At 41.9% G+C, this 16,808-nt stretch overlaps 1 protein-coding gene across 2 annotated transcripts in view; it reads right to left on the reverse strand.

Moving 5' to 3' along the window:
• HMGA2 (high mobility group AT-hook 2) overlaps positions 1 to 16,808 on the reverse strand; it is a 143,469-nt gene that overhangs the window by 17,422 nt on the left and 109,239 nt on the right. For both annotated transcript variants that reach the window (XM_074539773.1, XM_074539774.1), the window contains exon 5: positions 5,719 to 5,751. In XM_074539773.1, coding sequence (XP_074395874.1) covers positions 5,719 to 5,751 — 33 coding nt within the window. The remainder of the gene's footprint in view (positions 1 to 5,718; positions 5,752 to 16,808) is intronic.

Raw genomic sequence — 16,808 nt, forward strand, 5'->3', positions numbered from 1 at the left:
TTAAAACCTTAGCTAGCTCAGTCTTACACTGATTCAGGTATTCAGGCATAGCATCATTGAATTACATTATTCAGACTCTATTCAGAAGTTATGTCATGTAAGTAAGAAAATATTTTATTTCAGATACACCTGACCTCTCTTTCTAGTCATCATTCTTTAGCCCAGGTTAGTACTTCATCTGTTCATTGAAGCAGTAATTGCAACTTCTATATTTTCTGCCAGATTCTTTTTCTTATTTTAGTTCAAAAAACAGCTGTTTTGTTGGGATTTTTTAAGTCATCAGACAAATTATTCAGTGTCTCCCTGTCACAAGAAACCCCTTATAAAAAACAAAGGAAGACTGAATATGTTTTCATTTGGAAACCACACCAGTTTCCACCATTTTGCCTTGAAAAGAGAAAGAAAGTAAGGATGTTAAGCCCAGTACCTCCATGAAATTCCATCTACTGCATCCATGAAGAAAGCTAGAGACTCTCCTTATTTCCCATAAGCCACAATACGTTTGCCCAGGATGTGTTCACATGGTACCAAGAGCCTACAGTACATTAGAGGATGTTCCAGAGCGGCCTATGTAACACACGCACATTTATCCTGTCCTTAAGTACAAAATTACACGCATTATTGGAAAAGAAAGTTTTACCTCTCCAGGATACGACTTTTTGGGAGTTCCCCTGGGAACTTTCTGACTCTCCTTATCAATAAACACAAAAAAAGTCCATGAGACACAAGGTAGCTTGCTGAATGCAGTGGAAAGAGAAATGAGACCCCAGGGCACTAGGTCAACTTCCAGGGCAGAGATTATTCAGTATTTCTACAGTCAAGGCTCAGACTGCAGCATTACTGGGTTCACAGGACACAGGGTGGCCTTGGACAATGGCACTCACTCTCTCAGATGTGTATGTGCTTGGTGCCATTCTGTCTGTGACACTGGAAGCTTCTTTTCAACCTGTGAAAGTGGATTTCTGGAGTATTCCTACCACATTTCTGTCTGCCATTTCCCAGAAGGGAAAACGACGAGTTCACATATGGTGGCTAGCAGATACACAGAAGGCCTGAAGCTGGTGTAAGTGCAGCTTTATTGCATGGCACAGAGAGGTGATGAGATATGTGCTCCCTGGCCCTACTGGCCAGGGTCTGCCAGCACGTTGGCCCCGCCACACAACCACCAGGGGCCCCAGGCTCACAGTCTGCAACTCTGTGGCTGCACACGAATGTGTGACCCACAGGTGTAGCTCATGGGCTGCAGAGCCTGTGTGATGTTTCTAGCATTTACTGCGTCCTACACTGAGTAGACATATGCAATAGATGCAATCTGAGGTGTGTGTATATATCTATATCTATATCTATATCTATATCTATATCTATATCTATATCTATAAAATAATTCACATGCATAACTTTATTGATACTGACGCTGAGAAATGAGTAGCAGGAAAAAATACAGGAAATCCAGATCTTCTTTCCTGTACGAAATAAGACCACACTTTTTAGTGTTTATTTATTCTTGTTGGATGTGATTATTTTGGACATTGTTTTAAAAACATCTACTACATTTAGCATTAGGTAGAGAAGTATGCTTCACTTGTTCTTTTGGTGTACATTTTCTGTACAATTTCTTGTGTACACTGTTCTACGTGTACTCTTCTGACTGATTCACTTTTATTCTGATCTACACACCATCTTTCTGAGTGGTATGCTGTCTTTCAGACTCAGATATAAAGAATTTCCAAGGATTTGAGATTTTAAGAGAGATAATAAAATTTTCAAAGGGCTGTTCTATGATAAAAAATAAACATGTCCTGTTTCCAGAAAATTTTGATCATTTTCATTGTGTTTTCCTAAGAACATCTATTTCCTTCATATTACTTTGGAGTGTAACTCCCCCATATGGACAAGTCAACAGCTGCTACAACGTGCTTAAAATGAGGAAATGAAGAAATTTCTGTTTGGACTGTGTATTTGCACACCTCAGTAAAAATATTACTATGTCATGACTGTAAGATCCAGCTGTACATTCTTTAGAGACAGAGCAGATTTCAAAGAGTCTTATTTTGAGGTTCAGGCAAATATCTACGTGAAAGTGCTAAATTTACCAAAGTCACACAGTTATGCTGGCTCTTTTCTTAATTTCCCCAAGGAAGTGTGAGAGTATGAGTGATCATCACAAAGATGTGACCAGACCACTGTATTCAAAGCTTCATATTAATGACATGGGTGTGTAGATTTCCAGTGGGTTTTACTGCTGCTATTTACTCTCTGTGTGATGGCAAATCCTCAGAGCTCTGGCTAAGTTTAAAGATACTGCAGAAGTTTACATAAACATCTGTATGGCCCTAAACTGGACAGCTGACACCCATGAAGAGATTTAGAGCATGGCAGTGCCCTGCATGATGCTTAAAATCTGGAAAATGGTAATAGGAACAGAGCTGTTATTTGCAAAATGAGAATTTTATCTGGTCTTACTGCTTCTGTACTTGTAAAAGTGACACAAACCCAAGAGACATACTTGCTAGCAACAAGAACAAGACTAAGAGTGATGTAAACTAACACTCATAAGAAATCTTTCAGAATACACATGAAATTCAAAGCACAGGAGACCACTCAGGGACCAAGTGTGAGCAGGAATTTCTGCCACTTTTACCAAGGAAGGCTCACCATCAAACAGCAGTTCTTGACTGTAACCTCTCACAGTCCCCATCAATGAAGAAAGTACACATTTGTAACTTAATCCAGACTGCCACATGGTAAAGCCATCTGGGAGGATATTTTGAAGGAAACAGATGGAAAAGGAAGAGATTCCTCTGAATGTAGTATAAGATTTACATTATCCTCCATGAACTTCCATGTAGTCCCCATGTTTATATAATTTATCACTATTTCCTTAGACAGCTCAGATTAGAAAGCCTGCATGAGCTCATGTTCTTGTTGTTAATTCAGAGTCTGAACCTCCCTACTTTAAAGGGAAATTAGGTACTATGAAAAGAAATCAGAGAAAGGCAACCAGACCGAGTGAAACCCAGCAGCATGAAGTTCTTGATCATCCCAGGAATTACACTGTTTTACCTCTCCTTCTTTCAGCCTCGGGAAGACACTCTCCTGAGCATTTGCTCACAGTGATAAATTTTTGTTCTTGCCATGCACCCATAACAGCAGAACTGCAATTGTGTGGTACTGCAAGCATGAGAGCGTGGCCTGTTAAAACCAGGAAGGGCTGAAGATAAGTTCAGTGATTTCACTGAACATCCCTTCGTCTACAGATTAAAAACAGAAATGTTGTCTGTGGAAAGGCATGGCATACAAATAATTTAAGGTGTTCTTTCACTACTCAGTTGTGGTAACTGGAGAGATCTAAACAGACTTCTTTCTCCTTTCATGTATTCTTCTGTGGCTCCTCACTTTCTACACAAACACTTCCATTACTAATGGGAATGTCAAAAGGCTTTCTTTTCTCTGTCTCTGCCTACAGAGATGCTGCTGAGGCACCACTGTAGAAGCAGTGGCATCCAGCTGGTTGACACACGCTTCAGCATCCCTACCAGAATCACTGCTTCAGCAAACGGTCAGGAAAATCCATATGGGGAATGCTAGTGCTTCAGTTCAAATGCCTACATCATTTGGCCATCAATTAAATCTGTCATTACTTTGTTCTACTACAAAACAACAGAGTCCAGGTCCCCTCTTTGTCCTCCTACATCCCAGCCCAGCTTCAGTCCCAGATCTTTCTTCCTTTCTTGCATCCAGGCTTGCACATGGTTATTGCACAAACAAAGCACTTGCAGGAGTCAGTGCCTGGGCAGCTTGGAAACCTGGCAGCACCACAAGGCCCTTGGCAGGAATGGTTTCTGCTAGGCTAGGCTACAGCCATCAGCTGCAGATCCCTTCTTCCTGCTTACCTCGGTGGGACTGAGCTCTGAGGCGTGCCAGAGGAAAAGACAACATTAGCAGCTGCCTGGGAGTCTCTGCCTCCTGGATTTGCCTCCTCTCTGCAGCAGGGCTTAGCCTCCCTGTCACTCAGGTGCCACAGAGGAGAGAGCTGGCTTTATGCCCACCAGCAGGCTTACCACCATGTTGTAGTAGGAATAGCCTGATTGTAGCAGTAACATTTGAAGGATACAAGCAAGACATGGAGAGGAAATCTCTTCTATTAGAAGAGCTTGGTGTGTTCTGAATTGTGTGGTGCAGTCAGATCATAGATAGTAAGTCGCTGGTGACTTAGGCAGTTTTTAGCATAAGGTGGCCTAAACAAAGGATATCACCTCTCCTCACAAAACTTAACCTTACTTGAAAGTACTGCTACATTCATGCTGTGTGTCACCTCCACCATTCAGAGACATTATTAGCTGTGCCATGGATTCATCATTGCTACAACTGTATTGATTTCTTTTGTAGAAATCTGATTCCTGCACATGCTTTGGAGAGTTACATCATTTTACCCCTTCAACTTGTATCTGGATGTTTTCTGTTTGGCATGCAACAGTTCCTAATTCAGATTGCAGTTGATATTATGATGATGTACACTGTACATATGTACACTGTACACATGACAATGTACACTGATGTACACTGTACAATAATGTATTAGAACCATAAGGTGGAAAAATTGAAGTATTATTCCTTTCTAAAAGCAGACCTCTTTCCAGAAGAGCAATGGACCGTTTATGCTCTTGACTAAGTTATCATTCGTGTTCATGGAGGTACAGCTGCACAGCCCACGTACTCTGCCAAGCAGTCAGGGACTTGCTCCCATGCCCAGATGTTTTTCTCTGTTGGTGCACATATAACAAAGAGTTAGGTTCTTGGGGTTTTTAGGGCAGGCTGGAAGAAGAAAATGATGTTGATTTTAACTGCAGTGTTTGACTGGTTTCATGACACCTTGTGGCTTGCATTTTTTCAAAGTGTTAAAAAAGAATTATACTACTCAACCCAAAAGTTCCAATGTGCTAGTCTTTCAGACGGCGGATCCAATCTGGTTACCAAGTTCAGCCTATTATATTTTGTGGATTTACAGAATCCTTTAGTGTGATGATGCAGAGCAATGCAGAGTCCCCAGGCGGTGCAAAGGAAAGCTGCTTTATTGCAAAACCAAGGTCTTTTTAAGCAGTTAATGGGTTACCAGTTTGCACAGTTTTAAGGCACAAAAAGCCCAAGGCCACCAACCACCATACACCACGATGTGGACACGTGGCCATCACCTTGCATGTTTCTCATGTCTCTCACATCTCTCACATCTCTCTACCCCTATTCCAGCTGAGTCACTCTCCCATAGTTCCCTTCTACTTAGCCTAAGTAGCAGGGTAGCCATGATTTCACAAAGGCCCTTATTTTATAAGGCTTTGCCTATATGCAACACTAAGAAAAGCAGAGAGATGGGTTTCATGCATATGCTCCTTCTTGCTGTAATGCAGTTCCCATCTGTCCCACAGAGAGATATTTATTGCATGCTGGACTCACACCACAGAAGTGTGCATGAGTGTCTGCATTATCACTGCAAGGTGATCAATGCAGGAGGACAATTCTGGGCAGGCACTGTTCTCTGCTTCTTCCTCTCTTTCCAGGGCCACCACATGACTTGTTCTGGTGGTTGTGCCCAGCAAGCCAGCAGCTGTCCCCCAGCTCATATGATTGATGCATCTCCCTCCTTTCTTTACCGTAAAAGAGGCCAGTTGAAATATTATTTAACTTAAAGTAGTCTAAATAATTTAAATTAGTTTTTCTTACCTGAGCAGGCTTCTTTTGAACCACTTGTTGAGGCTGAAAAGTAAAACAAAGGTACAGTGAGAAACAAAATTAAGAGAAAACACTTAACTGTGATTTTATGAGTACTAGGAAAAATATTTTCAGCAATAGAAATGAAACACATGAAAAGCCCACAGTCAGAAACGGAGAGATGAACATACCAGCTCTCACACCCAGCCTCTCCTATACCTATCTACAACTTTGCTCTGAAGTTGTTCATGTTAGTGTGGATAAAGAGGAGTATGTTAAGCTTGTACAATTAAAACCAAAGTGAAATCTAATCTAGCATGTTACATCTTTCTGCTCTTCTATGGTACTGCTGCTTTAACTTACCAGACCATGAGAGTGACCTGATTTTCGAAATAGATTTTGTTGTCTCCACTGCTGCTGCTCTCTTACAACATTCTCATCTGTGAGTGGAGTGTCCTCCTGAGGGGGAGCCCTCCCTATTCCTCACAAGCAGGGTCAAAGCTCAGGCAGAGAGTTGAAGGACACATAACCCCATTACCGAGCCACGGCTTCCCACTTGACCAAAGCCACCCTTGCCAAAACCAAGGAGACTGGCATGGACAGTGGTTCCAGCCACACACTGGTTTGAGATTTTCAGCTGCATGAAGCTGACGCTGTGCTGACCCTTGCAAACCTATTCATGTGATTACAGGGATGCCCATCATTGGCCAGGGTGGGTGTGTCCACCTGCCTATGCAGGACCTGGTGGCACCATCATGGATCCTCAGCAAGTCTCTCTCCTGGCCGGCCCCACGCAGGACTGGGAAACACAGTCCTCACATGAGTCAGGAGAGCCACCAAGGTGCTAGTGTGCTCCATCCCCACTCAGGAGAAGAGGAGTACCAACTAATGAACAAATACAGATATACTTAAAACACACCAGCATTGCCCAGATGATGGGATGACCCTTGTGGGTGCTGGAAGCAGCATGGAACAATAAGACCACAGATAAAGGATGAAATCCTGACACAGAAACAACAAAAAGGCTTTTCTTACTTCAATGGGACAAAGTTGCTGCCTGCCTACCTCCCTCCCCCAGACATTCTGTTTTTAAAGTCTATGAGTTGCACCCAATGATTTTCTTCCTGCCCTTCCTTCCTGCTTTTTTCCTAATCCCAGACATGGTTTTAGTCCTCTCTTGGGCAGAAGCCAACATGCCATCCCTCTGCACGGCCAAAAACCTAATTTTCACGACAGTGTAGTAGGAAATAACTGGAATTTTTCTGAATAAGCAGTTTAGTGTAACTGGCCTTTCAGAGCAATATTTCAGTGGGAAGGATCAATGAAAATGTAAATTAAATGTAACTGATTAAATTTGGCTGCCCACGACAAGTGTCCCATTTTAACAAAAGATGCTTTGTTTATTTTCAGTCTTTTTCTAACTCAGTAGAATCCTACTGCTGTTATATTTTTGTATATAACAGTCTCCAAGTTCTGCTCTCAAATAAATATGAGAGGAAAAAAAATATCTGATGACTAGGTCTGTCTTTAAACTTCAGGGTGGACCCTTTCCTTTTCCATTAAATTCCCTTGCAATGGAGAAACTATTATCAAGGCACACATTTTATTGATGCCTTCTCCAGGTGGACTGCAGGCCCTGAACTCATTAATGGACATTTGCTGCTCTTGAACAAAGGAATGATTTGTTTTAAAGGAATCTCTCATAATTATAGAACTCACTGAGCTCTTTTGTAATCTGTCAGTTTTTTTCTTCACTTTATTTTCTTTTCTTTTGCCTGTTGATTACACCTGTACATGTGTCTACTCCCAAACCACATGAAATCCACAGACATTTTTAGAGGCTGACTGTTTTCTCCAGCTCAGAAAGCCCCATATATTTTTGGCCGTGCACTCTATGTTCATGTGACTCTCACTCACTGTAACTCAATGAAATCTTCTGAAAGAGCTGCCAACTCACCATATTTTCCATGAATTAGGTCCTGACACTTCAATGAGAGGAAAGACAATGTCTGAAACAAGGCCAGCTCTGGCTTTCTGCCTAGTATGTGTCACAGTAATTCTACCAGCTGCCCTTCTACACAGCAGTTCATACTTTTCAGACCACCAAAAAGCCCCTTGAATACTTTCAGTGATAGCTGGGGCTTGAGCTGCCAGCATGTTTTCCCAGCCTCTGGCACCCAGTGGCTTTGGACTGGACCTTTAAAGTTTTTTTTTGCATGTGTTTGTTTTGTTTTGCTATTTTTATGAATGGCTTCCACAGGGAACTCTGACTCCAGCACAACCCTATCCAGCCATTCATAAAAAGCAGAGGGAAAATATTGTACTTTGCCCAGTTGGAAACTGTCTGTGATACTGACCAAGGCTTTCAAGAATTTTAGTCATTCAAGACCTTTGCTATCCTAGTGCTTCATGTTGAGAGCTCCTTGGCAGGGCTTGCTCACTGCCAGCTAGGTTTCCCTGCACTTGGGATTTGGAGCTCAGCATATGTTATGCTTGTTGCCTTAAATGGAAGAGGTTTAGCTATGCAAGGCCAGGAGCAGGGCTCAGTCCCTCAGCCAGTGTGAGTGGCACACACACTGACACGCTGGGAGCCGTGCCCACTCATGTCACTTTGAGGGCTCCGGCTGGTGGCAGCTGAATCACTGCAAGTGCCAATTCTCAAAGGCGTTGCTTTTCATGCTTCAGCCTCGCTGAGTGGGAATGTGGCTGGACATATAAATCCTGTAAGGTCCAGTCCTGTGAGGACCGGTGCCTGCTGACTCAGAGCGCCCTGACCAGAAGAATTGAGGTGCTCAGGAATAACAAGAAATTTCCCAAGCGCCCCTTTAGTTTCTTTAACTGTTGTGGATGCAGTGCCTTTGGAACCATTTTGACATACTAATGCTTCAACTTGCTAAACCTTGTGTTTACTGCATTAAAAGATCTTTTCAGGGCTTTGAAAGTGACACCTCTGATTCACAAGTGTTGCACCTGCATGTTCAATTATCTGGAAAGAAAGATAATCTGCCTTGGTTATGGAAAAGACTGGAACTATAAGATAGCCATGGACAAGAGGCAAAAATAAAGTTGTAAGCAAGAGAGCTCTGAATTGTTATGTATTGCCCCTGCTAGGAGCCTGCAGAGTAAGATGGTAGTGTCAGAGGCTCTCTCACTTATGTTAGCCATCTTCAGAGGAGATTAGTACAACACAGTGCTTTCACATTTCATCTTTATCCTAAGTTTGAAAAACAGCTATTGTACACTGCATGTGCAGCAGCTGATGTTCCATACACTCGAAAGCAAACTTCAGGGTTTTTTATGTCATATGCAAGTACAAGTCAGCACTAGATATCTTTATAAAATATGTATGAGACAGAAAGAACAAGCTACAATGTTGGAAAAATCCTATGACAAGGTCATTTAAATGTCTATCAAACAAGAACAAATCCAAAATGCAGCAGTATTTCTTTTGCCATGCTTAAAATATTGAGTATGTGAGCTAAGGCAGAAGATAATAATTTAAAACTTGAGGATAATATTCCTAACTTTGAAAAGGAAAAACCCCACAAAATGCCTGAAAAGAAGAATACACAAAATTTTGATGGTTTTCTCTTTGCTGTAAGTTTTGAATGTTAAAAGCCCAACTGTTTATCTTCTACACTTCTTCAACTCCTCCTCAGTCACTCATTCCTCATTTTCTTTTCTTATTTTCAAATTCTGTTGATTTGCTTTATGTCAATATAATACATATATCCTTACAGCTCATACTGGTCAAACAATTTCTTTGCTTTCTACATGAGAACTAAAGAGCAGTCTCATGTGATGAGTTCATATTCATCTTGTACCAGCAGTCTAAAATTGTATCAAATTCAATTTGTCACACTTATCATTCACAGGAGTACTTCTTACCCTGTGACTTTTCCTAGCACCACAAAGCTAAGGAAGGAAAATGGAAAGTTAAGGGTAAATCTTTATCAACTAGTATGAGCAATGCTGGGACACATTTTTAATGATCAGAAATAAAAACATTGGTTTGAATGCAAATCATCCCCTGGCTGCTAGGCCTGAAGCTCCAAGGGCAAGCTGCACACACAGAGCGTTCTTAGATTTTCTGTTCGTGTCTTCCTCTTCAAACTGAGTGTTATGAAGATGTCTGCTTGATGCTTCTTGGCAACAGCGACTCTTTGTTTTTTTTCCAACAGCTTGACAGAGATAAGAGATTTGCATGGAAGTAGCTCTGCTGGGGAGACTAAATGGCCATGATGGAAACTAATACCCAGTTAGGATGACATTTATAGTGCTGACAGCTCTCTGTTGTGCAGAGATCATTAAAATAATTTCATAGGTCATCCAAACACTTGTAGTTCTGAATTAAAAGATGAGTAAAACCATATTTGGTCTTTTTGTCTACATACCCTTAAAAAATCAGGAAGTTCATATTATACCAGTTGAAACCAATATAACCAAAATAAATCATGTCTTACAAGCAGTTCCATATGACAGCAGAGTAACTACCATTCTGCCCTACAGCTTTAATTGGTTTGAGCACAGCCTTTCTCTCCTCTTCCAGCACAGAATGATACAGTGCTGGGACCAGTGGCCCACACAGCCTGCCGGAAACTCTCACCTCCCACCAAAAGCCACTTGCAGCTTCCTGATCATCAGTAGAAATCTTCCTGAAATTGCATGGGACGATGTGCCTGCCATTCGCTCCTCAGGTCCAGGTATGCTCATGGCTTGCTTTAGGAATAATCTCCCTTTTGAGGCAGTAGCAGAACTGCTTTTTTATCCCATCAGCAGTGAGGGAACTTGTGTTTTGGAAGTACAGGTCATGAATTCTCGTGCCCCCTCACGTGCTTGCAGTCAACTGGCAACTGTAGTGTCTGTGTATGCACACTGCTGTGGGTCATTAGAATCTAACAGCAAAACCATCTGGCCCTTAGAGTTCAAAGGAGATTTCACAGTTCTCTGTGCAGTCTCATAAATGAGGCTAATAGTAATCTGTGGAGAATTCTGGCAAAATCTGTGAAACTATTCTTTATTTTCTATCCTACTTGGCACTCCTCTGAGTTTTCAATACAAAGTCAAATAATTGCAAAAATATTTATTAGCTTTTAAACTGACCTTCCCTGACTGATGCTGGAAAAGTCTGCAACATGTCAGAAACTGCACCAGTTAGTCGATGATAAAGAGTATTTTTATTCCACTTGTTGGGGAAAGCAGAGAGCTTTCCCCCAAGTTTTCAAGGTTTTCCAAGTACACAGAGTGACTTTTAGTAGTTATTTTACTGGCATAAAAAAAGATATTTAATTTGGCAAATTCAAAGCATGCTGCTTCAAATGACTCTTTTGGTAGTCTTAAAATTCAGGCAGTGGTACATATATCCAGTTACGTATGTATACATCCAATGGAAGTCAAGAAACTGACTTCCAGGTTAGGATTTCATATATTTTGTTTACAGAAAGCTACCTTCACTACAAAATATCTGTAAACCACTTCATTTGGAAGGGTTTTATGTTCTGGGAGAAATAAAAGAGTGAAAGAAATGTATTTAAAAATCCAATTCTGTTTTCTTTTATGTTCATATAATCCATTATTTCTCAGTTGCTTTGACCCAACCTTACTCCCACCATTACAGATCTTAACAAGAACAAATTTATTGTTTAGAACAGGAAGGGAAAACCCACTATTTTTATTCATCTGCTAGCTGAACTGCTAGTTCAAGCACAACAATATTCCAGTAATTTTGTCAAGGACATAATGAAAATTCAAAGCACAGTGGCAGTTAGTTCAATGTTCTTCATAGATGTTACTAAGCTTTATAATGATAGCCAGTATTAGTTACATTTCCATAAAATATTTAGGGCAGGGCAGCTTATGAAATATCCATTTAATGGACCTCGTATCTGTGTTTCAATACAATAAGCAAAGTTTAAATCTGTGTTCTTATCTAAAATCAATACAACTCGTCAGCAGAAGTATCTGTTGTTGCTGACTGCTCTTCTTCAGAGTCACTGCTGATCTGTGGGGTTTCCCTGTTACTTCATTATCATCTGTCACACACTTGATAAGCTTTCCTGATGCATTTTACTTAAGTTTAGTTTGGCACCCTATGCATTTTGCTGCTAAAATATTAAGAAGTATTTTCTGTCTCAGAATAATTCTAGCACACAGTTCAGCATTGAGGTTTTCCTTGATATACACCTAAGGAAACATGAGCTGTCTCTTTTGTCTGGCAAACGTCATATGTGTCTATTTATAACTCCCTACACAGACAGACTATTGAGAAAGCCAGAGGGGAGGTTTCAGTCATTCTTAGCTATAGCTCAAAGAAAAAATCTTACATTTTAGTAGACAGAAATAAATTATAAGTTATTTGAAAAGAAACCAAGCCCTCATTATTCAGGGATAAACTGACAGGAAACAGCTTAGCTTTATACCTTGCAGACCTGTCCAGACAAGTAACTATGGTGCAACTGTTCATCTCCAGACTATCTTGTCTGTTTGGATACAGGAACTCCTGTGTTCACCATGCGTTTTTCTTGGCCCATGTGGAAATGATTTTTGGTCACTGCCAAACAGGCTAGATTTGAATTGATGACCTAGAGGTGGAAAGCACTGTTTCACATTACAATCTGGTTCCAACTTTGGTTTTAAAGTCTTCTCTCTCTTCTTGCCCAGGCACCTCCTGCCATACGGACCAAGACCCCAGGGCACTTTCTGCTGCAGAGGTCATTCCCACTGGAACCACGGCATGGAGCTGATCAGAGCTGCAGGACCGTCAGCAGTGGACTCAACTCTGGACCTGACTGCCAGGAGCTCCCGAATACTCCTGCCCTTTGCATTGATCTCCAGTGAAGTTACAGAATAAATAGCATAGGGAAGTCCCAAACAAGCCAACCTGCTGCAAAATCCACTGCTGTTTGGAAAGTGAACTGTGAACTTCAGTGGTTTTGCTCAAAATTTAACTGTTGTCAGGTAATGTTTCCCTCTATGACCGCTGATGTTCACTCTTCTCAATTTTAAGGTCACAAAGACATGAACTCATTCAGTAACAGTGTCCTTGTGTCATTTAGAAACCTGAAATACCTGCAGCCCATTTTCCACAATGTAGGCATAGATACAAACAATCAATCAAAAATTCCCAGGCCTATGAAAGCTTCTGCTAACAACAGGTCCAAGCCTAGAAACAGGAATGGACAAAGAACAGAAGTGATTGAAAACAAAAGGTAAATTGCTCCACTGGGCAGACCTGGGACTACAGCAGTGTCCCAGCAGTATCAGGTGGTAACTCTGTCCCTGGCTATGCACCTCCACCATGGCAATGATGCAATGGCCATGCCACAGCCTGGACCTGTGCTTCTCCTCAGGAAGGAGAATACTGATGAAAATACAGTATCCACTTCCCCTGGCTCTTGGGCACCTTCACCATTCTGGAAAGGCAGCCGTTCAAGATACCTTGAAGGCTGTGAGATTTGAGCCAAGCAGTCTGTGACCTCCCTTGGGTATTTCCCAGTGGCAGTCTGTGGCATGTCTCTGCAGTTTAGCTGCATACTACAAGAACTGCTGCCTCCAGAGATTTGTGCTTCTTGCTTTAATGAGCCGCATCTCAGCCACAGCAGGACCAAAGCATCAGAGTGGGCACTGTGGGAAGGCAGGTGCAACAGACTGTAATCAGCCCAGAAAACCTTCAGACTTCACCAACAGGAGAAAGCAACCCAGTCCAGGACCTCTGACTGGCTTGTGTCTATCTATGCCACCTATCCTCCAGACTGCCTAGAAGGAAGAGTCCTGGGTTGTGGTGCTTCCTTAACAACATCTCTCACGTGGCAGAGGACAAGATGGTGAAGGAAAGCCAGCTCCCAGCTGCACAGCATGGACAACTGCAGGGCACTGCTGGAGGCTGCCTGTGTTCAGGCACGGTTCAGCTCACTGAGCACAGACACGGCATTGGGCACTCATAGGAAGAGCTATCTGCCCCCTCATCTGCATAAACTAGGGTAAGAGTACAAGGGATTTTAGGCAGCCATTTTGCACTGCCATTTCTAGTCCTTCAGGAATATAAAACATCCTGTTCAGAACTTATGTGGTCAGCCCCAGGCACAGCACTCAGATCCTGCAGGAGCTTCCCCTTCCCATTCAACCCACTGCCTCCCTGACCTCCCATTCCCCTCTGACGGCTTGGGCAGGGTTTTCCTCCAAAGAAACGCATGCAGGGCAAGGAAGGCAAATCGCCTGTGCCTGGCTGGTTTTCTGCAGCTGAGAATCTCGCCTGAGGCATTTCTCTTGAACTTCTTTGTCTGAGCAGATTCATTGGTAGCCACATGGCTGGCTGGGGATGTTTTTGTATGTCTGGGATATACAGATGTCTGATAGCTGTCTGTCTATCAAACAGATTTGGTAACTATTACTGCCTCCAGGACACTGATGCAGCTAAGAGTGTCTGTCAGAGTCCAAGCAGATTGCTAACATTCTGGCATAATTTCATAAAGAAGTCAGTATCCAAAATAGAAATACATTTTCCACGTACTTGAAATATACCAGGGGCTTGGTGGCGAGTTGCTGCAATTAATCCACTTCCTGGCTTGATATATTTTGGGATCATTCTGGTGTGTGGTATGTTAAATACTGAACTCAATTCATATTCTTATTTTTAAATGGAAATTACATTCATTATGTCCAAAAGAATGATTCCTAGGTCCATCATGCAAAGCAGAAAAAAACCCACCATTCCATTGCATTTCTAGTGTGATTTTACTCATTAACAGCAATTTCATCACATGCATCATTATGAAATCTATGCAACACTATAATGTATTTTAAAAGACAGTAGCAAACAGCTTTTTTTAAAATCTAGTCAGAACCCATTTAATAAATGATTGCAAACTCAACATCTATCCTATTGTCAATATCCTACTGTCAGCCTCTCAACAGCAGCAGAAATATGAATAGTGTTCGAGTACATATGCTTCCCTCGATCTGAAAGAGAGTGAAAAAGGGGAAGAGAGGGAGGAAGACAGAGATCCTGCTCTTTATAATCCTGGTGTAATTTTGGATTTACAACCCTGAACAGACTCTGAATTTAACCCAATCTAGGAAAGAAGAATTTGACTGTAATTTTGCAGGACTAACTATGGCTAGACCTGACTGTCTAGCCATAGTTATTTAACAGCCTTTTGGAAGTGACATGTGACCTAAAGATCCTATTTGTTGCTTGGATCTAACAATGTGAACATCAAAGGTATGTGTGTAAGGTATGCATGCAAATCCCCTGCAGATTTTTTCATAATAGTACTGAAACCTGACACCACATCAAGAATGCAGCGCCTGGAGCACCCTCCTACTGCCACACTCCCTTGTAAAGCTTAACGTGGTTTCCTTGCTCACAGAGCTCCATCAGCTGCCACTTGGAGAGCAGCCTGCTTTTACATGTTAGGGCTGCTAGGGAGGGCTTGTGAACATTTTTAGCAAATGCAGGTCGTTTCAGAGAATAGGACTGATGAATATTGATTCTCTGTTCCTGAAAACCCTCCCGTAATTTGTTGCCTCTGTTGCTGAAGTGACAAAACCTAATTTTTCATGCTGCAAAAAATATAGCTAAATTCTCTCCTTGGTTAAATTCTGCTCTTCTGCTAAATTCCAGAGTCTACTGAAAGAGCTAAATGCTTCCATCTTCCAGTTAGTTACATTTTATTGTGCTTTGAACCTCTGTGGTTTGGGACATGCAAAAAATTGTTGGTAGTATCTGTGGCTAGGTGGTCCTGGCAGCAGAGGTGAAAGCAGATTGTTGGATGAAAGAAGGAGGAGGAAAGCTGGCCTCCAAATGCTGTAGTTGGCACAGAGAGGCACACCCTTTCTGGGAATTAGGTGTGCTGGGTACATAGGGGTTTGTTTTGCAGCTGAACATAATCCACCTTGGTGAGATCAGGTATTATACCAGCACCAGATCACTTACCAGCAGCTGCAAGATTATTCTAGCATTGGCAGCGATGTGACCAAGGATACTCTGATACTCTAGATTTTGACAGGTAAGGGCAATGGTGTGGAGCAAGGTCCTTCTGCTGGCGGTCAGCAGGAAAGATGCAAAGGGATGGGAAGAAGGAATGAAAAGTGGCAAGGAGAGATGGCAAGAAAAAGTGGGACCAAACACATACCACCTTCTCTGCTTACACACAAATGGGAACAAATTCTCTGCACTGCCATTATGTGCAAGGAACTGAGAGGAAAAACAGAAACAGATTGTTCATATTTCTTTTTGTCCACCAAGCTCACTAGATGGCTGTATTATTGTCATACTTTTGGCTTCTTCCATGCTCTGAAAGCATGTGCATTACTGACATATTTTGAGGGTTTTGTGGTGTTTCTAAGAGAGCAATTGGGAAGTTTGGTTAGAAAGAATCTTCTTAGGTACCAGTGGGTTTTTCAGATTTTAGGATCAGATGCATTTTTGTAGGCTTTATGGTAGTGCTTTGTCTTCTCAGGTCACAAAACAGGTCAACAGAAATGCAAAGGCCCTGAGACTGTACTGCCCTGGAGAGGAGTCTACCCCAGCTGCAAGGCCGATGACAGAAGGATCCACGGGAGGATGTGCTCTTCCTGAAGAACTCAGCCATCTCTCAGCACAGCAGTCTGTGCAGGAGAGGGTCTGCTTCAGCTTTTTGGCTGGAGGCACTGGCAACAGGACAGTCAGGATATTCACTGTTTATTATACAAGCACTTAAAAAGGGTGGGAGACAGTGAGGGGATAAGCAGTTGCCCATGCCACTTGCCTTTCATCACCTCTCAGGAACGCCTGTCTTTGGGGCTAATTTAGATGCATTTACATCACAAATGTGTGGCCTTTTCAGCCACATTTTTTCACTCTAATTTCTGCCTGCCCTTGCTGACATGTGCCCTTTGCAATCTGTGGTTATTTTCCTCATTCTGAACTGTAGAATTGTCCTCTATAGCAGTTTTTTCTTTCACAGATAAGCAAATAAATAGCTCATGAAAGTGATATAGTCTAGCTCTATTTTACTTAGCAAATACTGGGGGGGTTATTTTAAAAAAATTATTCTCTGTTGAAAAGACAATGCTTTGCTGACTGTAAACTGGTTTGCAAGCCAAAACCAGATGATTTCATG

Source organism: Zonotrichia albicollis, chromosome 4 (genome assembly GCF_047830755.1).
Source record: "Zonotrichia albicollis isolate bZonAlb1 chromosome 4, bZonAlb1.hap1, whole genome shotgun sequence".
Classification (NCBI taxonomy): domain Eukaryota; kingdom Metazoa; phylum Chordata; class Aves; order Passeriformes; family Passerellidae; genus Zonotrichia; species Zonotrichia albicollis.